The 23264-nt window shown below is 41.0% G+C and overlaps 1 protein-coding gene across 2 annotated transcripts in view; it reads left to right on the forward strand.

Moving 5' to 3' along the window:
- Window positions 1-23264, forward strand: part of CEP85L (centrosomal protein 85 like) — a 135840-nt gene that overhangs the window by 17485 nt on the left and 95091 nt on the right. The window contains exon 1 of one of the 2 annotated variants that reach the window (XM_058020388.1): window positions 13342-13390. The exons of the other annotated variant lie outside the window; for it this stretch is intronic. Within the exon in view, the coding sequence (XP_057876371.1) occupies window positions 13342-13390 (49 nt within the window). Of the gene's footprint in view, window positions 1-13341; window positions 13391-23264 lie in introns of those variants that run through there. 2 annotated transcript variants of the gene reach the window in all.

The raw sequence follows: 23264 nt of genomic DNA on the forward strand, positions 1-23264 counted from the left end.
AAACACATGGGACTCTCTTCATCTGTGGGATGATGTGAATAAACCATCATGTCTTCACTGGAGATCTATGCAGCATATCTTAAATTGTGAAAAAATCAAACAATATAAACTGACTATGCTAACTGGATACACTTTCAGTCTGTATGCCTTAACTTACTGAGTTAAATCTTGAACTAAAAATAATCTGTAGCTGGAAAATCTTTGTGATGGACACTGAGAAGTGTGATGGCTGAGAAGTGCAGTTTGTTTTTGTAAAGGCTTTAGGATCTTTGTTTTAAGTATGTTTAAACCATAAATGCTATTAAGTGTTTGTTTTACTGCTGTTCAGCACTTTGAGGGTTGCATTAGGAAATGGGGACATGTCATTTTGAGTTGATTACCATGGAAAACTTTATTTGCAGTCCTCCAGGCAAAGCACTGAAACATGAGTTCATGAGATGTGGGGCTACCATGCTGTGCAGTGCCACCACCAAGCAGTAAAGAGGTAGGGAAATATATGACTGAGAAAATTTAGGAAATTTTATGACTGAGCTGATGACACTCAGTCACTGGAAAAAAAAATAAGCTAAGACAATGGAGCAAATGCTCATGATTCTTCTCTTCAACGTAATTTTCACTGCTGCAAAGTGATTATAAACACAAAGCACTTTGGGAGATTGTGATAAAGATTTCTTAGAGTGGTTCTCTTTCTCTACAGTGATCCGAACAATTCCCCAAGACCAATGTCTGAGCTTGTGTAACTGCAGTTAGTGCAGTCTTAGAAGGCATCAGGCTTTATTCAGGATTCTGCTTTCAGTCTCCAAAAATTCAAATTCTATCTGGAAAGGAAGGTGCTGAGACAAAGCCCTTGATCCTTTCTTCTCAGATCTTGCTAGGGTAGTATCTCAGTGTAAAGCTTCACCCAGTTCTGCTCAAGCAGCTCCCCCCTACCCTTTTACTGAGAATCATTTTAGCTGAGATTGTTGGTGTGATCCGCTAATTAAGCCAGACAGAAGCAGGCAGAAAGCCAAGGCATGATTTTTCACTTGCAGCATCTAGGTCTTGAGAAGGAAATTGTTAACATGTGGTTGCTATCTTGCCACTTGGAAATGAATAGTTGTGCTTGAACACTGTTTCAGTATGGAGGGGGAATCTGTAAATGGAATTGCAAGCCTTCCTGACAGGAACAAGGACAGATCACAAACAAGGTAACCAAAGTAACTGCTTGATTGTTGATATTAATGCCCAGAAGGAAATATGTCTCTTAAGTTTTTTCCATGGCTTTCTATTTTATCTTTCTCTCATTTAACAATGATCCATATTCAAGTAAGTGTAAGGACAGTGCAAATTGAAGGAAGGAAATAACTGTCTTTAAGCAATGCCCTTTTGCTTTTGGACTATCTGGGGTTGTTCTTCATCTTTCTCAGAAATCCCTGTGTATAGGCAGTGAGCAGAGTTGGCCGCTTGCTTTGAATTTCTCTTTGTTTACGGTGACAAAAAGACCTCGGCTTGTAAGCAAAGCTCTGAGCAAGGATGTGTCCTGAAGGACAGGAACAGCTGGGCCTTCTGCAAGCTCTGCTGGGTTGTGTGGTCTCCAGGCCAATTTTGCTTACAGTATGTGAATTATCTGCATATCCAATTTTATAAATTATTCCAAAGAGGAATTAGTATAATGTTACTCTCCAAGCTTCCCTCTTACCCTTTCCAAGATGAAGCAAACCTGCAGGTTTTCAGAGCTTTCTTCTCACCCTTTTTCTATTTCTCCTTTTCTCCTTCCTTTCTTTCTACTGACTGCCCAGACTTCATGAAAGCAAGCAAGAAAAGACTTATCAAGCTACTTATTTTTCTGCCTAAAACTTTTACATCAAAGAAAGTTGGAGTAGTTTCTGAACTGAAGAGTTTTTGAAGAGAACATGAAAACTCCAAAACCTGATACTGTCACATTCCTACTATGTCATGGTACATACATATGATTCTGTGTAGCATCCAGAACATTACATTTGACTGTTGCTATTTAGTGAGAACTGACAGTGCACTTCATGCTGTTCAAGAGGCAAATGAAAATTCAGACCTCCTACCAGGAGCCTGTTCCTTATTTCTGAAAAACTAACTATGCCTTAATTTTAGTCTGGGAATTAATGTTATTTCAGAATTGTCTTCTTAATTTCCATCATTCCTCTTCTGCAGATGTGGAAAATCACTTTTTTTACTATATCTCCCACTACTCTCTTCATTACCATCTGTTACGAGCTTGCTGCTTATTTCAACCTCCTATTTTTTTCTTTTGGGAAGAAAAAACCAAAACCAAACAAAAAATCCCCCCCCCTCCCCCGCCCCAAACACAAGGAAACAACCCCCAAAAACAACCCAAACAAAAAAACCAGTCCATCTGTATAGCTGCTGAACAACTTACCAGCAGAAAGAAAGAACTCCTTTCAGGGACCCAAGCCAATACTTCTGCTTAGGTCAGCCAAGAGGAATTGTCTTTTCTTGGGTACATCCTATACCCGTCTCTTCTTTCCAAGGGAAAACAGTTTTCACTAGGCAAGCTGATACTCTGCCAGCCAGAAAAACCTGTGCTGTTTGAAAAACTAAAGCTGTCTTTAATAAAAATCTTCTGTCTAATATAACCATTCTTTGTCTATTAGCCATCTGGGTAGTATTAAAGGGTTCAGACAATAGTATTTAATGGTATTAAGAAAACAGTAATTTTCTAAACGTGCATTATTTTTTAATTTTATCTGTTCTTTGATACTTTTTCTAACAGTCTTGCACAGAACCGAGGTACTCAAACTGCTTGGATCCTCCCTGTTTATTTTTAAAGGAATTGAAACTGGTTAATAATAGTGACAGCACTGTTACAACAAAATCAATTTTAATCAAAACGTCAGTTCACTGAGCTATGAATAAACAGATCTATGGGTAGTAAGCACATTTAGCACAGTCTAACAGGAAAACATTAAAACTGGAGAGGACTGGACTCCCTCCCTAACTCCGTAGTGGGCTGCTGTGTGCTCAGTTTTCATCATCTTTGAAATGGCCACAGCAGGACTCACTCCCACGAGTTTGGAAGTGATGTCTGAAACTGCCAGGCAGAATGAGAGTGAAAGATTTTGAGGAGAGGCTCTGTACCATGAAGGCCTGAAGGAACAGATATTTTACGCCGTCTCTTTGAAAGCCTCAACACACAGATTGTCATGAAGAACTCTGATGATGCACTTGCCAGCTACTCTGCAGATATACGAGCAAGCCAGTAAATGAGTTGCCTACTCATTTGCAGTGGCTGGCAGTGCCTGCATCAAAGCTGAAATATGATGAAAGGATTTGTGTCGTGTGTCCTGAACAGGGGCAGGCCTGCATCACGCTCATTTGCTGTCCAGCAAATGCTATTTCCTGACACTGTGACATGCTCACAGGGGCAGGTCTCCCTCTTTGCTGTGCCGAGCAGTAAGTCCAGCCAAGTCTGCCACTCTTCTGTTTAATCTGTAAGAATGTTGCCAACTGTCAAATCTCAGGAGATTCTATGGAGCTAGCATTGTATTTAAAAATAGAGCTGATAAGAGTGTGGGTGAGGGAAGAGCACATTCAGAAATCTGGCTTTTTGTTCTTCGTGAGAACTCTCTCACTCTCTCTCTCTCTCTCTGACAGATTTTGCAAAGAGCTCACCATATGGGGGATGAGGGCTTGGGAAAACCTTACCCTGAATTCCTTCAACACTGTCCTCTGCTGGGGTGATAAACTGTATGATTTAAGTTGCACAGCTAAGTGGATAATTTGTTCTATGGTCCTAATGTGCTTATTCATCCTTCATACAATCATTGGAGTCATTACCGAGGTCTGGTCAGTCAAATTGATAGGACAGACAAAGGGTGATGGCTTTGAACAGACAGAGGGCAGGTTTAGATTCGATATTAGGAAGTGGTGGATGCCCCATCCCTGGCAGTGTTTGAGGCCAGGTTGGACAGGGCTTTGAGCAACCCAGTCTAGTACAAGGTGTCAAGAGGGTTGGAACTCGATGATCTTTAAGGTCCCTTCCAATCCAAACCATTCTACGAATGGTTTGGATTGGAAAAAAGTAATTTCAATTTATGAAATTACTTTTCAAGCCTTTACAAGTGGGTATGCAAACCCTGCATATCTATCAAGCAGAGCTTCCCCACAGACCAGTGGGGAAATATAGATTGGATATTAGGAAAAAGTTTTTTACAGAAAGGGTGATAAAGTTGTGAAATGGTCTGCCGGGGAGGTGGTGGAATCACCCTTCCTAAATGGGTTTAAAAAGAGACTGGATGTGGCACTTGGTGCCATGGTTTAGTTGAGGTGTTAGGGAATGGGTTGGACTCAATGTTCTTGAAGGTGTCTTCCAACTTAGTCATTCTGTGAATTCAGGGCCACAAGGACCTTGAGCCCTTGCCCTCTTCAACATGGAACTAGTGACTCTTCTATCTGCCCCTTTTTCTCTGGTAAGTCCAACCACAGAACTTGTAGGTCCATATTGTCCTGCTCTCTATGGAATCACTGCTGGGCAGGGAGGACCTGCAGTATGCAGCCTGAGGCCTGTGCTGTGGAAATGTTTGATGTGTCTGAGTTTCAGGGGCTGTAGAACCCTATAGTGCAGTCACTACTTAGGACAGCAAAAAGGATTTCTGTGAGAAATCATTGCAGCTGGAGAAATGGTTGATCAGGACTCTATAAAACCCATCCATTTCAGTGACTGTTCACTTGTACTTTAAATAAATGAGTCTTTTACCATATGCTCCAGTTTGAGTACCTATATATACTTCATGTAAAATTATACTTGAAAGTCATCAGAAAAATTATGCTAAAAAAACCCAAGGAAAATAAGGGACTCATTAGATAAGGAAACACAATTCACAGCCTCTCAAATTAGATATCTGGATCTGCTTATCCAACTTGGCTCACTTGCCAGCTCCGTGGAAGTTACAGTATTTACTAACTTATCTGTTCTTTTTAAAGAGGGCACTAATCTCGCAACATTTTCTTTTCCTCTCTGCTCATACAAATTTGAACTCCCAACAGATTCTGTTTTGTTCATGATGGTGAGCTCCAAGAGGGTTTCAGTATATTTTTGTTCTTTGTATTTTTTACATTTTGCATATACCTGATGGAAACAAAATATTGATAATTCATCTGTATTTTAGAACTTTTTTGTGCTTCAGAACTGATGTAAAAATTTTTCAAGGTTAAGTTTTATTCTGAACATTCAATGTGCCTCATAATGGCATTTTTTCTGGTGATTTTTTAATGCTTTTGTGTAGGCAGTTTCAGCAATTAAAGCACGACACAGCAAATACTAAATATAGATTCAAATGTAATGGTTGGTAGTTTTTGTTTTACACAGCTCAGTTTCCTTATCTCTGTGCAAGGGAGACTGGTTTACTTAAATTGGAATATATAAGCTCAAAGATATATAGCACTGAGTACATATAGTTATGTTGTGGAGCCTTTAGAGTTTGTAACATACTTCTAGGGCTTTAGATATTTCAGTTTACTCTAGAGGTCTGTTAGAGTCAGCTTTCAGAGGTTATGGGTTCCTGCCTACCAGTAACATCTGAAAGCAGTAACATAAAAATGGAGCAAATGTGTTTTGGAAATACTGATGCAATTCATCAGTTTCAAAATTAGCTCCTGATTTCTACCTTATTATGATGCATCGTGCATGGGGTTTTTTGTGTTTTTAATTCAAATTTTGAGAGTTTATCCTTGCTTCAACCATCTCGGTGAAAGACAAAGAGTATTTTCATGTATTTCAAGATACTTCATTATAGCTGTCTTCTTATTTCTGTCTTAATTTTCCTGCTCTATCTGTTAACTGCAGTGGCTATGCTAAGTAAAGATCTTGTCATGGTGAGTGCTGGGGCTGTGTTCCAGCAGGGCCAACACCATGAAAGGCTCAGTTAACATATTGTCAGTGGTGTCATTGAGCAAGGACTTCCATGAATGAACTGACTTCATGGAGCATGTGCTGGAGTAGTGTGCAGATGGGAGTCGTGTGTATGACTGCCTCTAGCATTCCTTAATGCATTTTTGTTGCTCTCCATTTTGGCTTCCTGACTGCTTGTCATCTCCTATATCAGTATTTTTTTTTTGTAATTTTCACATTGGAAGCTTGTGCAAAACGTTGTTTTGGAAGGATGCAGCCAGATCCAGATTTTTAGTTAAGCTATTTATCTTTTCCTATTAATGCATTTTGTTTGGGTCTTTCAATCCTCTTACCTTATGAACAGATGGCAACTACTTTTCCTTCAGAAGCCCTGGAGACATTCTCATGTTCTGGGTTGACCTCGTGATGCTTGGCTCAGAAGATAGCAAGACTAAGAATTAAATGGTCAAAGTATAGATATTTGTATCATACTGTCCTGCACTAACCAGAAAATTGCTACTGTAATGCTTCTGTTTCATTTTAATTGATTTAACCAGATATTCTTACTCACAATATTGAATGGCACAGCAATGCACTACATGATGTGCAATTCTTAAACCATGAGATTCCTAAATGAGTGGGACTGTCCCCAACAAGTCAAGCAGCAAAACTTAAACTTCTAAGCTTTTTATACTCATATTTATTGAAAGTTACATGCTCACTTAGCAGCTTGATTTCTTGTTGTTTTCTGAGTGACCAAAGATCAGATTACATGTTTACTCCTCCCAGATCAATTTGGTCACTCAAGTAATGTGTTAAAAGTAGAATGATCTTACAGCCAAGCCAGAGCTGCAAAGTTCATTTTAATAAGCTCTCGTCTGTGTTAATTTTAAGTCAAAAGCAAAACAGTCTGAGGATATTGTGGTGGATTCATACATGTCATATACTAACCATAAAACAAATCTGATAGGCACTGTGGGTCAGTACAAACCAGTACAGCCTAATTTGTGCATTTCAGTCATTTTCTGCCTTCTTGGGTAAAACGGATTTATCTAAAAATGTGTTTTCTATATGTTTATTAGTTTACTGTGAGAACGATAGATACAAGGCACAGGACATAAGCGAATTATGCTTTACAGAGACAGGCATATCAAAACCAGAGTGTTTTCTAAGGCTGCCTGTCCTGCACACCAGGCAGCTCCCAGCAGTGCCATGGCCGATGGCTGCTGGTCCTTGAGTGCTGTACAGGAAACAGGCCGGTTCTGAGACACCTGTGACATCTTCTGAGACATCTGAGACATCTGCTTGGGTGATGGGTGGGTATGGAAGTGCCCAATTAAACTGGATTTTATTCCACCAGCATAGAATGCCTTGTCATTTTAGTTATGGCATTCTCACTGCTGAGGGAAAAAAAAAGCATTATAATAGTGATACATTATTCTAGCATATAGTATGCAATTAATTATTCTAGAATCAATGTCAGTGATTTTTGCAGAATAAAAGTCAATGGAAAAAAATGGAGTAGGGAGCCTCATTAAGTTATAGTATTTATAGTTACAGCATGAAATAAATTTTTCCATCCGACTTTTACGTATGGGCATATGACAGTACTGAGCTGACTAAACTAAGCACTGGCATAACTCCATTGACTTTACTGAAATTTCATCCCTTTGCAGCAATATTGGGTTTGGCTCAAACACAAGAGACCAGATAATTTTCTGACTGGTAATGCTCATAGCTTGTATTTCTGACTTGGAATAAACAAACAACATATTTCAGGCTATAAGCAGATAATGACGGCCACTTGGAAGAAATTTCCATTTTCAAGTGTTCATACAACATTGCATTGCTGACTGGTTGCACTGTAGAGTGTTTGGCCTTCATGTAACAGTTACTTATAATTTAAAATTCTGATTTACTGCAAAGTAATATAATTCATTGGGGATGTTTTTTGCAGAAGGAAAACAGGACTTACTCCTTTGAACACTGAGGTGAAAAATGGCCAGGAACCTGAACTACATGGTCTGATCCTTTGTTTCATTGACTGCATACAAGGGGTTGCTTTTTGATTAACCTTTAAAGCAGGTAGGTTTAAAAAGGTCAGGCTAAATGCTGTTTTTGTGCTTCTAATACAGCAGTGACTTCATATTTGAGGTGGAGTTTAACATACATAAAGAAGCTTAAGAAACTGTGCAAGTTATTTTGCAGTGGTATCACCCAGTTTTGGATGCATCATCCTTCTGCACTCATTTGTCTGTGTGTAACATGGAGTGAAACAAGTCTGCCTTGAAGGAAAATGATAGCCATAAAAATTTGAGCATTGTCAGTGGCAGTGGGATCAAAACCCTGAACTACAGCACTTCCTGGGCTTTAGCACAAGTTCTAGCACAGAGAAACATATGCAAAAAGTATTGGTGCTCCTAAAATCAGATGGTGTGTTCACAGAAAGTGAGAGGGGCTCAAGAACAACAGAACTGGAGATTCTGTGAAAAAGTCATGCAGTAAAGTAAAAAAAACAATTAAATTTTTTTTGTGAAAGCATAATGTCTTGCAAGAAAGCTGGATATGTCAGTGACTCCAGGGGAAGAGGCTCCCTGGCTGCTCTGGTACAGGCACTTAAAAGTTATAGGAACCAAATTGGAAGCCTGGGAGAAGATCTGCCTCTAGCCTGTTGGTTTTTATATATTCTCTCCATCTGCTCCCAAACTGTTTATATTTCCTCTTCTTTTCTACTGCCTTGGGGAAGAAGGAAGGATGGAGGAAAGGGAAGATAGAAAGCAGAACACAAAAAATTTCCCCTTGAGAAAAATATACCTGGGAAAATCTTGTTTATCCTCATAAGTTACTGGTTAGACGCCACTGTATGCCACTCCTGCATTTGTTCTTCCTGCACTATCTGAGCTGATAACACAAAGTTGATTTATTTCTCTTTGATTTATTTTAAATTAATATGATACACACACACACACAAAAGAAAAAAAAAAAAGATTAAAAATTCCTGATGGTAAAGGGTCTTTCAGCAATGATGTAAATAATTTCTCAGGTGAAAATCTGACTCTGGGAGCTGGAACATGAAGAAGAATCTGCAATTTCAGGATGTTGGTAATAAACCACAGCTATGTTTGTAGGTATGGTAACAGTGAGCAGCCTGGTTTGACTCTCTCCCATGGTGTAAGCTGTTAGTAACAGCACAGTGCACAGCAGATTCAAACTAGTATCCACTTGTGCTCCTCTGTGAGACATGAGCACTCTCATTTGCTTGCAGAAAAGGCAAAAATAAAAACATTGTATACATAGTGTTACTTCATGATGCCTACTGTGCAGATATTAGATGACACAATTTATTGTTAATGCTGTGCAGCGCACTCTGTGTACTTTGAACAAAACATTTCAGTCTTTTATAGGCCAGCATGCCCCTACCAGCAGGTGTGCAGTTCCTTAGGTAAACTAATCTGTTCTTAGTTATAGTGACTCCCAATCCCAAAGTTAAGATGCTTTGTAGCATGCATCGTTATTTTTTTGGAAAACAGGAGGAATTGTTCTGAGGCTTCTTAAAGGCTGCTAAGACTTTGCTAGGACACAGTGTTCAACTGAAAAAGTTGTGGGTGGAGGGAAAGAATTGCTGTACTTAGTGAAGCAACTCAATAACTGAAAATTTGTGATTTTAATTTCAAAGTAATTTACAATGTAGATATGCTCGCAGAAATACTGCTGTTGTTTTTTGATAGAATGCACACATGCCTAAAGTCTTAATTAAAAAGGGGAAATGATCTGCATTCTCTTAGAAAAATGTTTAGGTATTTGGGGTTTTGAATAATATTTTAATTTTATTAACTGTGAAAGCAAGTGTGTAGAAGAAACATTGAACTTATTTTTGGCTTTAATCAAAAGAAAATGCTGCTTTCACAGCTTGTGCTTCAGCTTAATTCCACTTCAAGCATTATGTTTTTACTGAGGGGGAAAAAAAGGGATGTGGTTTCTGAACCTGGATCCACAGACCATTGCATAAGACATGCTCCAGCTGACCTTAGTGAGACAGCATCTGCCTAGCACCAGTGCTTAAACTGTTACTTTCTATTGCATTTTCCTCTGCTCATTCTGCCAAGAAAGTGGAGTTTGTGTCAGAAAAAAAAAAAGGAAGTGGGGGGAAGGCTTTTCAGACACTAAGAAATTGAGTCCATTCAATGTCTGGAGCATCAAATTTCACAATAATTACCTGGGGATGCAGTCTGTTTCCACTTATGGTTTTATTTACGTGTAAGGTTACTTGAGTTTCCCTTCACACTGTGCTGCTGCTTTCCATGAGTATCAGGACCTTGATATCCCCCTTGACTGAGGCAGCACTGAAACACAAATTTTCACCCTCCTAATTCTTATCTACCCAAGAGATGTAAGAGGTGACAAGCTTAGCAGTTGAACTGGATGATCTTAGAGGTCTTTTCCAACCTTAATGACTCCATGTTTCTACTCTCATGCAAGTCCTCCAAGCTGAGATCCACATGAAAATAGAGGATTGCTTCAGCAGCATTAAATGGCATAAGCTCTTTTCTTTTTTTCTTTTTTTTTTTTTCTTTTTTTTTTATTTTTTCTTTTTTTTTTTCTTTTTTTTTCTCTTTTTTTTTTTCTTTTTTCTTTTTTTTTTTTCTTTTTTAGTTTTTTTCTGTTTTTTCCCAGGAGGTCCAGACCAGTCATCATAATTTTTCAAGAGATTTTTGAAAATCTAAACCAAGTACTGCTCCAGGTCTAGAACTGGATACAGAAGCAAACTGCAGCTGTAAAACATTGCTGAATAAAGAATAAAGCATTAACATCCTAACTATTTATGGAGTAGAACAACTGGCGTTAGTTTGGCCTGGTTTCCAGACAGATACACTGTGGTCATTAGTAGAGAAAAAGCTTTACTAATTACATTCAGTTTCTATAAAAATAACTTCAAATCCAATCATAACAATGAAAGTGTCTCAGGTTTTGCTATCTGACTGCTTACACTTAAGCACAGTTGTTTTCTCTCTGTTCTGAGCAGTAGCACTGTCTAAGCACAGATGTCTCAGTGGGGATGCCTTGGAAGACACAGCCCTATGGTGGGAGGGGATTCAGCCAATCTGGGGTGTTCTGTCACCCTCATCTTGGCCTTTTTATCTTTTTGTTTTTATCTGCAATATTGTTCATGGCTAGACAGGAGATACATAAGAAACTGTAAACTTCCATGAACGGCAATACAAATTACATAAAACCACTTCAGTGACATTTATTAGAAGATAGAAGAACAGTTACCACACATTTTCCATGCATGTAGCTTTCTTGCAGTCATGACATGCCTCTGGATTCTTGCAGCTGCATTTCAGGACAAACCACAAACTCCAGAGCTTAGCATTCATGAAGCAGTTTTTCTTCTAGTCTGCAGCTAGATAACCTCCCCATCTTAAAATTCAGCTTCCTTACAGCTCACCATATCCTCCTGTAAATATGGTAAGTACTCAAGCTAATCCAACAAAATAGTATGCTACAAATGTTACACAGTCAAGTCCTTTAAAGAGGCCTTGAACTAAGCTGTTTATGTGTTTCTTTGTCTTCAAAGTTTTGCAATATACTTTAGCTTTTATTATTTTTTCTAATATTCATGTTTACCTACCATGCATCTCTCTCTCACAAATATTCTTCAATATTGACGTTAGCTTCAGTGTTGAAGGCTGGACACTTTCACTGAGGTGGTGGCAATGAAAATTTAGTTCCTGCTTTGGTGTTCTGTTGTAAACCAGTGTTTGTCGCTTCTTGAAAATGCTTCTGACCTTTTACTATTCAAGGACTTCTAGCAACAGTCTGAAGGTTTTGACAGGATCTCCTGCAGTTTTACTATTTGGGGTTTTTATTCAGTGTTTGGTAACATTTAAAGTCTGTGTTTCTACAACTCTACCTACAGAACACCCACTGACACTCTGAAGTTAAAACAAGCTGGTGAGGAATGCACATCATGTCAGGCCTTCAGTGAGTGTGCAAGGGCTTTATGCAGCTAAGAAAGGATGAAATAACAACATGCAGCATTTCTACATGCTCATGCCAGTACTTCTGAGGCCTGTTTTATTGAGTATGTTATGAATACCAAGCTAGGCATAAATAAAACATGTCTTGTGCTGAAACAAAACATACAACTTTCCGAAGAGATGAAAGCTGTTCTGTGATCATCAGCTACTAATTAAAAATGCATTGGGTCAGCAGGAAATGTTTGAATACAGTTTTATTTATTGATTGTGAATGTCTCCACACATAGAACCGATCCTGTTTCACCTCACCTCCCTCATTATCATGTCCCTCGTAATCTACAATGCTGCCTGGAGCATCCCTTTTCTTCTTTTGGTGGGTGTGCATTTTGTAACCTTGGTATGGTTATGCTGAAGTTAGAAGCTGTCCAAGTGCCTTCTCCTTCTCTGTTTTTGTCTGATAATGTGGATTGCTGATTGAATCAGGGTCTTGTTCAGAAAGTAGTTTACACGGGGCCCACTGGGCTGCATTTGCAAGCGGCAGTAACAGAAAGGCTGCTATTGCAGAATTGTCTTTTGAAGTATTTGGAGCAGACTCAAAGCAGTGTGGAGAGGGGATGCGCCTCTTACTGGGTTTTAGTTATTGCTGACACGAGCATTTTGTTCCCAGTCCTGTGGCTTAAACTTTTTGATGTTACTGTGGATCTTTTGGTGGAACTGATCGTTCAAACGGATGTCACGATTCTTTATTTCCACATCTTTTTCTTGCTAAAACAAACATAAGTAGGGGAAAATAGTGATTTTATTATGAACTCTACTTACTAAGGTCTGTGCATACCGACCTTGGGTATTTCCAATGTGCCGCAACTCAGGAGTCAGGCATTTCACTTTCCTTTTCCGATTGCCTTTACACCACGCTAAGTGCTGTCAGTTCAGTGTTTTCCCCGGGGACGGGCACACGCACACCCTTCCCCGAGCCCGGGGTGAGCGGGCGGCGCATACACGCCCAAAGGCGAGCCCAAAGCCAGCTCCGCGGCCCGGCGGGGCCTGAGCGGGCCTGGCTGGGCTGGGCTGTGCTGTGCTGGGGCGGGCCGGGGCGGCCCGGGCGGACTGGCCCCCCGCCGCAGCCCCTCGCTGCAGCTCGCCCCGTGGGCCGGGTTATGTAAGCGCTTCGTCCCGGAGCAGCAGCCGCCGCATCTGCGGCGCTCCCGCCCCTGTCCCCGCCCCGCTGCCGGCGCCGGAGAGGCAGGAGGCGGCGGCGGCAGCGCAATAGAGCAAGTTTTGTCTCGGCGAGGGGGCGGCCAGGTCCCACCGCGCTCGGCAGCGCCGGCAGCATGGCCGCGGCGCCCCTGGGGCGGGCAGCAGCCCCCGCCGCGGCGGCAGCGCCCCGCTGAGCTCCCCGGGCAGCGGCAGCGGGAGCGGCCGCCTCCGCCGCCCATCCGGGCCGCCAGCCCGCCCGCCGGAGAGCGGCGGTCCCCCGGCCCGGCCCGGCGCGGCACCATGTGGGGCGGGCTGCACCCCCAGCCCGGCTTGCGCGGCTACAAGGCGGGTAAGGAGCGCTAAGGAGGGAAGGGGCTAAGGCGGGGGGAAGCACAGGGGCCCGCGCCGCTTCCCGTCCCCTCCCCCGGCCCGGCTCGGCTCCCTCCCGGGTCCCCGCGGGAGCGCCGGAGGAAGCGGCTCCGTCCCCGCCGTGCGCGGGAGGCGGCGCGGCCCCGGCCCCTGCCCCGCGGCCGGAGCGGGACGTGGCGCCCCGAGGGGGCGCGGGGGCCGGCCCGGGGCCGCTGGCGCCGAATCGGCCCCAGCCGGGGGCTCAGCGTTTCCTTAGCTGGACCTCGGAGCGGATGACAAAAGCTGAGCTTAACCTACATAATCCGTTTGCATGTTTTGAGCTTTCTCTTCCATCCCCGATTTAGGTTTGTATACCCTTAAGCAGGGTCTGGAAGCGTGCTTCTCTTGTAAATTTCGTTGTAAATTTCGACCGGAACAAATGGGTCGAGTCCTGGGTTTTTTTGGTGGTTTTTTTTTTTTTTTCCTTTCCTTTTTTCCTCCACCACTTTCCTGTTTCTGGATTAATTAGAGCCTAGCTCCTGCAGGCTGGCAGGGATGCGTTGAAATGTTAATGCATGGAGTTAGGTTGTTCCAGGGGAAACACCTCTGTGCAAGCGATGGGCTGACTTCCCCTGTCACGGCTGTCAAACTGGCAGAGCAAAACCGCTGAATTGGCTGCAGAGCCGTGTGAACATTGCTTTTGGGCAGGTAAGGCGAGGCACCGGCTCTTTAGGATGCCTTTTTTAGGATTTGAAAATACTACCGACTGTATCACCTGTCTTGCTTTGGCAGGGCTTCTGCAAATATTTTGTCATGTTTTGATTTATTGAAGCAATTGATCACAAGTGGAGGTCTGTGGTTTGGCTCTGCCGTTGCAAGTGCAAAGTGGTGCTGTTGGAGTAATTTCTCTCCTATAGAAATTTGGATTTATATTTTGATTTTGAGTTCACAAAAGATGACTGCATAATGTGTGTATACAGTTAGTTGATATATTTAAATGGTGAGATTGTTTTGCTTGCAAGTGACAGGGTTTTTCTTGCAAATACAAGAGCTGCTAAGACATTCTCAGCAGCTGCCTGAATCTCTACAAGTAGGCTAATGTTCATCCCTATAAAGTGAAAGAAGACATTGTTCTTTTTTTTTTTTCTGTACTGTGTTTAAATTATGAATTTCTATGTATAATACGTTTGCCTTGTTGAAGCATTTTTAAAAACTATTTAGTGCTTCCTGCAGAAGAATGGAGTTACATTATCTTTGTACTACAGCTTGCAAAAATAGTGGGTATTCTGAACAAAAGGTGTGGAGATCTCAGTTGATTTGATGGAAACTGCAGGAATTTAGGGTGTTTCAATTCTTGATTATTTGTCTTAGGGACAGGAATATTAAAAGGTTATATCATCACTGTGTACTCTTGACACTAACTTCAGACCATTACAAAGGCTGTTAGTGTTCATTTTTCACTTGTTTCAGAAAACTTTAGATTGTGACATTTGATACATTGTTTTCCCTTTTGTTTGGGGTCACATAAAGTGTTTTAGTATTGTGCTGTATTTATCAGCAATTGCAGTGAATTACTGGATTCATGTTTTGCTTTGCTTGTTTGTCAGAATTGCCTGTAAGACTGGAGAACAAATTTTGTGTATTGCCTCTAGTTCCTCCCCCATCCCTTCTTTTCTTTTGAACTTGTATTAACCCTGAGTGTTTAAATGTATGTGTCTCCGTAAGCAGTAGAGGTGTAAGGTAGCAAAACTGGTAGAAAAAAGATCTAATTTGAGATAGGATAAACTAACAGAAAGTGGTGGCTAATTAGAAGGCAGGTAGATGGAGGTTTAACCTTGAGAGATGATGTCTGCATTATAATTTTCAACTGAGGAGTGCCCTCCTTCATCTCTGCTACTGGGAAACAGTTGAGAAGCTGTTTTGTGTGGTTTGTAATCTGTCTGAAGATGTGGAAGTTAATTAGCTCTGTGCAGGTATTTTTATTGAAGGAATGACAGCTACTAAGACTCTATGCTATTGTTACTACCATGCTAGGTGGTTTTATTTTTTTTCTAAGGACATTGTTCATGGGAAAAGTATTTCATAGCAGAACAGTAGTGTCCTACTAGGAAGCAGGAGTTTGGGCACTTATTTCTTAAGCTGAAGGAACCTTTCTTCTTCCCAGATATGTTTAATACTTCAGTGGCAGCTACTTGATGTAGATTGCAATTGGTGTGGGAGTATAAGAGTTAATGACTTGATAATTATTGGTAAACATATTTTTATACTGAAAAGTCTTCTATTTTGCTAGTTGTACTTTTGTAATCTATGGATATGGGTATATAAAGCCTTTTGAAAATCACTGACAATCATACAGTTGAAAATCATATAATTCTCTTACAAAGCTAGGTGCTTACTGAGTTATTGTGTTTACACAGGGGAATTAACAGCTTTTTAGTAATAGATGCAAATTAATTCTGGTTATCTTAAAATGTAACAGGCAAGGACACTTTTGGAGCATATTTAATTTGTGACCTTCAGTTTTACTCTTTCTTCTCATTTCTACATGGTACTTGCTTTTTGGTTCAATGGGAGTGCCTTCTCTGAGAAAAAAATTGCTGTCTTGTTTGTATCCCGCTGAGATTTTATTTTTTTTTTAGATAGGTGCTTCTTGTATAATCAGTGAATTTAATGACACAGTTTGCTGCTCATGCAAAATAATTTCAGCTCCTTACAGTCTCAGTGCCTGTCCTGAAAAATTAAAATTGCTGAAGAATTAAATTTGAAACGTGTATGATTGACTTAAGTCTTCCAGTCTTCTTGAACATGTGACTGTTTATGAAACCCTTGCAGCATAGTTTGTACCTCTACAGCATGTGAGTAACTGCTGTCTTTACAGGAATTTAACTGCAGTGAAGGGCATACAGCATTTTAATCCCTTTGCTTATTTATCTAGACCAGCCTTTGAAATGCACATTTGGTTAATAACTCTTTTAAGACTATGAAAGTGCTTGTCTAGATGTGGTTGGGCCATGTGTGTCCAACAGATGCCTGTGGAAAGTGAAAGAAGCACTCTTTGAAATGAAGTAACACATATTTATTACTTGTAGTAAACTCTGCCACCTTTAGTCAAGCTCCTTTCCACTGTCCATTATTGCCTATTGGTAATGTTGGACATCAAAAGGATTTTATTGGCACTCCCTAAAAATAGTAGCCTGCACCCCTCTGCTCCTGAAGTGTGATTTGCCCTATGTTCCTTGCACTTGAGCCTCACGGGCAGCATGACACACATGGGTCTGAAAAATTATTTAATGATGTCACAAGCAAAGTGGCAGCAGCAATAAGGTCCCAACACATTGTAAAACCCGTGTGGCACTGCCTTCTTGGGATACATGTGGGCTTCCAAGGCAGCTTCCTAACTCAGCCAGGGTGGGGAGGATGGGGCTGATGGCACTCGTTTTCATCCTTTGAGGTGTAAGAGCAGACAGAAGTCCAGTGGCTTTGTTTTTGTAATAAGTTTTCTTGCTCTGCTATCGGAGATGGGCAGCCAGGGATGGTACAGCTTTAGAAGTATCTTGAAAAGGCAGGTTTATCTTTACAGGCAATAAATGGTGAGTTAGTCCAAGCATAGATTTCAAATCGGTTACCAGTTATAGATGTATAAATGTGTTTGTATGTGGTGCATTATAAAGATTGTTCACCCACACTTAAAAATGTAGTGTTCCAGCTGCAAGGCTGGCTGCTAGAATGGCCTCTGCTGTCTTTCACAGATCACTATGGGGTCAAATGACATTCTGTGTTTGAGTGATGGTGAACAGGAGCTACTTACTTCCCTTCAAAAACGCCTTTATTTTTTCCTCCCTCCAGGCAACTCACTTTTATGAGTATAGCATCCACTCTTTTAATGTGTGCAGAACACTTATGTCTCAACTGCTTGGCAAGAGAATAATGATGGATGTAAAGGCATATTATAGTGTTGGGTTTGGAAGTTAGCAGTTATTCTGATCTCCCGTATATTACACTTTGACTGAATATAGACTTGTGGTTGCAATAATTCTTTGCTTTTAAAATTTTAATTAAAGGAAGTAGTTATTACTTTAGTAATTTTGAAAAGAATGCATTTGTTTTAAGGAGTTTTACAGAATAAATATGTTGTATGAAGCAGCCTGAGCCATTCTGTCTGCCCTAGTGGGAGGGGGTGAAGGACGTGCTGGTAGGAAAACAGCACCTGTAGATTCTCCAAATAATGTATAGAACTTATGTCAATCAAATATTGATTCTTACAGTGCATTATTATTTATGCTAAGATTTTAGCCAGGCACTTAATACCTGTTAAAGAGCCCATGTATTTCAAAATATGATGCATAGTGGTGAGAATAGCTGAAAGCCTCCTAAATTGCATGACTTGAGGTTGTAGCCAGAGGTGATCATCTACCATTGTTGAAAGTAAAGTTTGTTTGTTGTAGACAAGTTAGTGAAGGAGAAGAGAGATTGTACTATTCTTGTTCAATATCAACTGCTCTGTCTTCTGTACTCTTTGGATGCTTGTTTTTAACATACAACTTGCCTGTTGTTTAATAGTTAAAGAGTTAAACTAATTATCATTTCCTGTGCTGGTGGTTATTTGGCTGAAAAAGTGCTGACTTGCTTGTAGTCCTCAGTAATCTCTTGGGTGGCCAAATGTGTCTTAGAATTGTACACTGACAATGAAACAGTCTCATTGTGGTTGTGATTAGCCCAAAAACACATTCAGGCAATTTCACTGTGATTCAAAAAGTGGCTTTTGTACTGGCTTTTGCCACGGGTTAGCCTTGGCTCACTACTCCAGTGCTTGCTGCTCCTAATCCTCAGTGAGACAGGAGAGAAAATAGGATGGAAAAGCTCGTGTTGAGATGAAGACAGAGATTGCTTGCCAGCTGCTGTCACAGGCAGAACAGACTTGGCCGTGGTGTCAGTCCAGTCCATGCCGACTTCTCTTCACACTCCTTCCTTGTGCTGTTGCCCTGCTCCCTCCTGCTCTCTTTAGGGCCTTACAGGGGGCATCTGACCAGAGCTCCTGCTCCTCCTACTGTGCTCCTGCTCTTGCCTCAGAGTTTGAAGGGCTGTATCTCACACTCTTGTTTTCCCTCTCTCATTGCTCATGGGGAGTGTTTTGCTCTTTCTGAACAAATGCTTTCCCTGAGGCACTGCATCATGGCAGCAGGCTCAGCTGAACCCTGCTGTGGCTGCCTTGGAGCTGTCTGGAACCGGCTGTGTCCATGGCCTGGCAGCCCCAGACGCTCCTCACACAGGCCTCCCTGCAGCCCTCACCAGCAGCTGGGCAGCTGCACTCCGTAAAACTTCTTCAGGAGGAAGCCATTATATTTTGATATTTCTTTTCTGGAATAATCTAAATATAGTGTCCTGAAATTTATTGCTGCCAGCACTGAGGGAAGGTGTAGTGAAGTATAATAAGTTCTGGCTCCTACCTTAGGCTCCTACATGAAGTTTTTTGCTGTCTTGGGCAAGTTGAGGAGGCATTATATGTGGCCTGTGGGACATTGCAGATCAGCTGCAGAGGCCTAGAGAAGAGGAGGAAAAATTGCAGCAGGGAATAACTCATGTTGAATATGCTCACAAGTGTGTTAGTCCTGACACATCATGCCTCATGTTCCCAGAAAGTGCTGAGCCCTGTGGAATTGCCCCTGAGGACGCTGGCTTTCCCTGGGCACTGTGCTCCACAGCATCTGGCTCGGTTGCCTGAGTGTGAACATCCTATTGATTGCACAGCCACGCTCAAGTGACCTATTTCTCTGCAGCCAGCCATGCTGTAAATGACACTGCATCTTTCTGTTCCTCATTCCCCAGGGATCTCTGCTGTTTTTTGAGATTTGAAAGGCCCATCTGTAAAAGGAGTCAGTAACACAAAGAAAAGAGGCTGAGTTTTGAGAATTTTTTATTCTTTTTCCTTAGAGGTGTAATAGTCTCTGAAATACAGGAAAATATGGCAGGTGACCTCCTCTTTTTGCCTGAAGAGGTGTATGCAGGTGAATTGCAGGGCATGATTTCATTTTGCAGCTAAAATAATGTAGTGAGTAGTTGCTCCCTGCTTCCTGTGTACCTCCACTCGTATGCCTCCCGTGTACCCACTCTAGGACTTGTTCAACCTTACAGCAAACTAACTGGGGAAGCTGAACCAGGAAAATACTGAAGTTAAATACTGAATAAGGGATTTACAGAGTCCTGGTGTGAGGCATCTGACAGAAATCTGTCTGTTTCACTGAAGGAAACCTCTATGCTGTTGTCTGGCAGGTGTGGGATATTTAGAGTCAAATAGACTAGCTCTTCAATCAGCTGGTGGACAATGGAAAAATCTCCCAGCAAGCACAGTCTTGGTTTGCTGCTGCAGATGACATCAGGAAGTATATAGTTAATCCCCAGACTTACCAGGAAGGTCAAGGAAGGTTAAGTGAGGATCAGGAAAAAGTGACATTAATTCCATTGGACAGTGTAACTTCCACCAATTAGTGGACTCACAGGTTTAAGCAAGTCCAGAGTAATGGATAATGACTGAAGAGGTGGTAGGAGACTCTCTCAGTCTTGTTGAGGAAGGGCAGTGCAAGGTGTGTCAAGTAAAGGTCTTAACTGCCTCTTCATTTCTTAAAATACCTGAAGTACACCTAGCAAATGCATTTAAAAAAGAAAAAGATGCTTTCAACTTTCTGATACACTAGAGACCAGTGGTGTGGTATTCAGACAAGAAACATTCTTGAATGATCCTGGAGTCAGAACTGAGATTCCTTATAAGGTATCCTTATGTTTTTAATGTTTGTTTTACTCCTTTCGTAGCATAGTTTCCAGATGGTGTGGAAAGCTGCAACTTTTTAAAATGTTTCAAAACAAATTACCCTTTTTTTTTTCAAGCCTGTCTTTCTTGTAAGATGATGTCTTCCCTGCCGAATGCCTACCTTCAGCATTTAGACCTTTTGGCAATTTTCAGTGCCTCTGGAGGCATTCTTATAGTTGAGAATTAGTACTTTGTATAAAAGGTCAGTGGCTAACGCTGATCAAAGACCTGGTGGTTCCTTGGGTAATAAGAAAACAAGGTATGAAGTGTACTGACCTAACTAAAAGGGCAAAAAGACTTTGGAAATACCATTGCTCAAAACTTTCATTTTTGCTACTTAGCAAAACCAAAACTAATAGTTGCAGTCTTAAATCCTTTCTGTTCCCTTCATCATCTGAAATTACCAAACTGATTGAGCAGAGCCTTTTGTGTGGTTGGTAGAATTATTGTAATGTAAAGCTTTACATTGAAAGTGATTTTAGTTGTGAAGACAGAAACACAAGAAGTGCTGGTTTTGACTGAAAGTATCCTAAATAGAGATGATGGTGTATTGTGTGAAGGATTTTTTTTTTCTAACTACTTCTTCTCAGTTTCCAGGGTATTGTCCTTCTTTACATTGAATAGGAGTGATAGGAAGCTGTAAAGCTAATTGTGAGGAAAAGTGTGCTCTGTGACATGGGCACTGGAAGTTTGTAAGGAAAATCTCCTCATGTCTTACATGAAGAGAGAATTTCATCCTTTCCACTGAAATGTAACAATGTGGGAACTCCCTTACATAGTTCTGTTATTCTGTGCATAGTTCCATTAGCATGCACTAAACCTATAGCCTGGAGGTTCAGTTTTCTGATACTTCCACATTTAAGCAGGTCCTGTTGTGTTTATAATGCACATTAGACCTCTTTAACAGTGCTAAGATTTTGTCCTTCATTTTTCATACTTGAGCAAAATATTTCAGTGAAATTTTAATTTGGGGGAGTCTGTCTTCTCCATTTATTTTAGTGTCAAGGATATCTTTAGAACTGATATTTGACTACAAAGAGGAGAGAAATTATGCACTTTTCTTTTCTAAAGAAAGACTGTTAGACTCTTATTTGTTCCACTTTGCAAAATGTGGGAACTACTTAAAACCATTTAGTATTTTTTGACTCATTTTAGGATTACTTCACTTTTCCCCACGCACAGAGGAGATTGAATTAAGCCTTTAAACAGAGAGAGAGAGAGAGGACAAAGGTAATTCTGTAAGAAAAATGTTAGCATGACAAGCAGCTTGGAGAGCAACTTACCTGGTTTTGAATACTAATAAAGCTAAGCTGTAAGAAAGGGTGAAACAGATGATAGCCTATGATCATTAAATTTATTTTTTGATAGGAGGATTCAGCTGATCAACTATAAATGCCCAGGTTTTTTGACAGACCCGAGGAACTGACTGCATGTCCTGAGAGCTCGCTGTCTAAAGTTTATATTAACTTCAAGTATAACTTAATGTGTTTATTTTCCTAGGTGTTCCCCTCTTCATAGTGCAATTGATAAACTTTCCAAGTTTAAAAGGTAGCCTTCTCCTCTGTAGTTGTTATATGGAAGTGGATGGAAACTAGGAATATCTTTTTGTGTTTCCATGGGGTGAATAGTGCATTGAGTTCAAAAACAAAGAGGCAAGCCAGCATAGCAGGCATGAGGTAATAGTTGTAGTCTGTGTGCCAAACATGAAATAAGAAACATCTGCAGTTTGTGTTTTGAAGTTCTCTTTTATGCAAATGTTCTATCTGGAGGCAGAAAACTCACAGGAGTGCCATCAGCAATTGCATTGAGCATTTGGTCTTGCTCCTGTCAGTGATGAAATGAGAGCAAACCTCTTTCTTTCCTCTCAAGGCTGGAATTTAATCATTGGTTTGATGCTAAATAACTACAGCTAAATGCTGTCTGTGTATGAAATATAAAGTGTGTTATGAATTTGTGTTTGGGTTACATACTTTCTAGAGTAGAAGTCAGGGAAGGCAAAGCTCCATATTACATACCTGTGTCAGTTTAAGGATTTTGCCATATTTTTAGTTAAGCGTTGAACACAACTCTCTGCTAGCTGAATAGATTTGTCCTCCTCAGTGAAGGCAGCCAGAGATTTATGCGTACCTAGCTCCAGTTTAGAATCTGCCTCAATGTGCAGTTTGGCAGTAGGATAAGCCTGGTTGCTGCTGGCCATCAGACCTGTATGCTCCCACTCCCTCCCTGGCGCTGCTTCTTGTCTGGCCCCTGGCTGAGCGAGCTTATAAAGTCAGATTAGCAGATAACCTTTTCTGTGAGCCAGGACAGTTTGTTCCTGACCTGCTTGCTGTCGGCTCTGGAGTGGCAGGGCTTATGCTGGGGAGGCAGGAGGAGTGTGTGTCTGGGCAGGGTGAGCAGCCTTTGCTGACCACTAGGTGCAGTTAGCTCTGATGTCAAACAGCCTTCCCAGCTCAGACCTGTTTTAGCCAGCAGCATAAGCTGGCCAGCTGGACTCTGATGGAAAGACAGAGCTGTTCTCCTCTTACTTTCTGTAGACTCTGGTGGGGGTTTAGAGAGCAAGCTACCTGATGCTCATCTGTCCAGTTGGCTTATTATTTTTAGTTACCATTGTTCCTTTAAATTGCATACTTTCCTGCGTGGGATACCTTGTTACTTGTTGTTGTACAATCCTGTGCACGTTTGTAAAGTCATAAAAATCAGACCTTGTGAAGGTTCACTTTGAAATACTGCTTTGCGTAGAAGACAAATGTTTTATAGTTGTAATTATCTATGATGAGAGATTGTATGTTAAGCCACTTCTGTGAGGGGAAGAAAAAAATCAAAACTATTTAACCTTTATTAAGGAATTTGAGAGGCAAAAGAAGCTGTAGGTTTGGTGACAATCTACTTTAAATTTAGTTCACAGGAAACTGAAACATAAGTTTATGTTCCTTAAAATATGACCATAGCCCTTTTTTGTAATGGCAGTTTTGATACTGCCAGTCAGGTGTATGTGTACTGTGAGGATTGTATTTTGAGTATTTTCTTCTTAAGGTTTTTTTCTTCTACTTTAATTTTTTTCCTCTACCAT

This window comes from Melospiza georgiana, chromosome 3 (genome assembly GCF_028018845.1).
Source record: "Melospiza georgiana isolate bMelGeo1 chromosome 3, bMelGeo1.pri, whole genome shotgun sequence".
Taxonomy (NCBI): domain Eukaryota; kingdom Metazoa; phylum Chordata; class Aves; order Passeriformes; family Passerellidae; genus Melospiza; species Melospiza georgiana.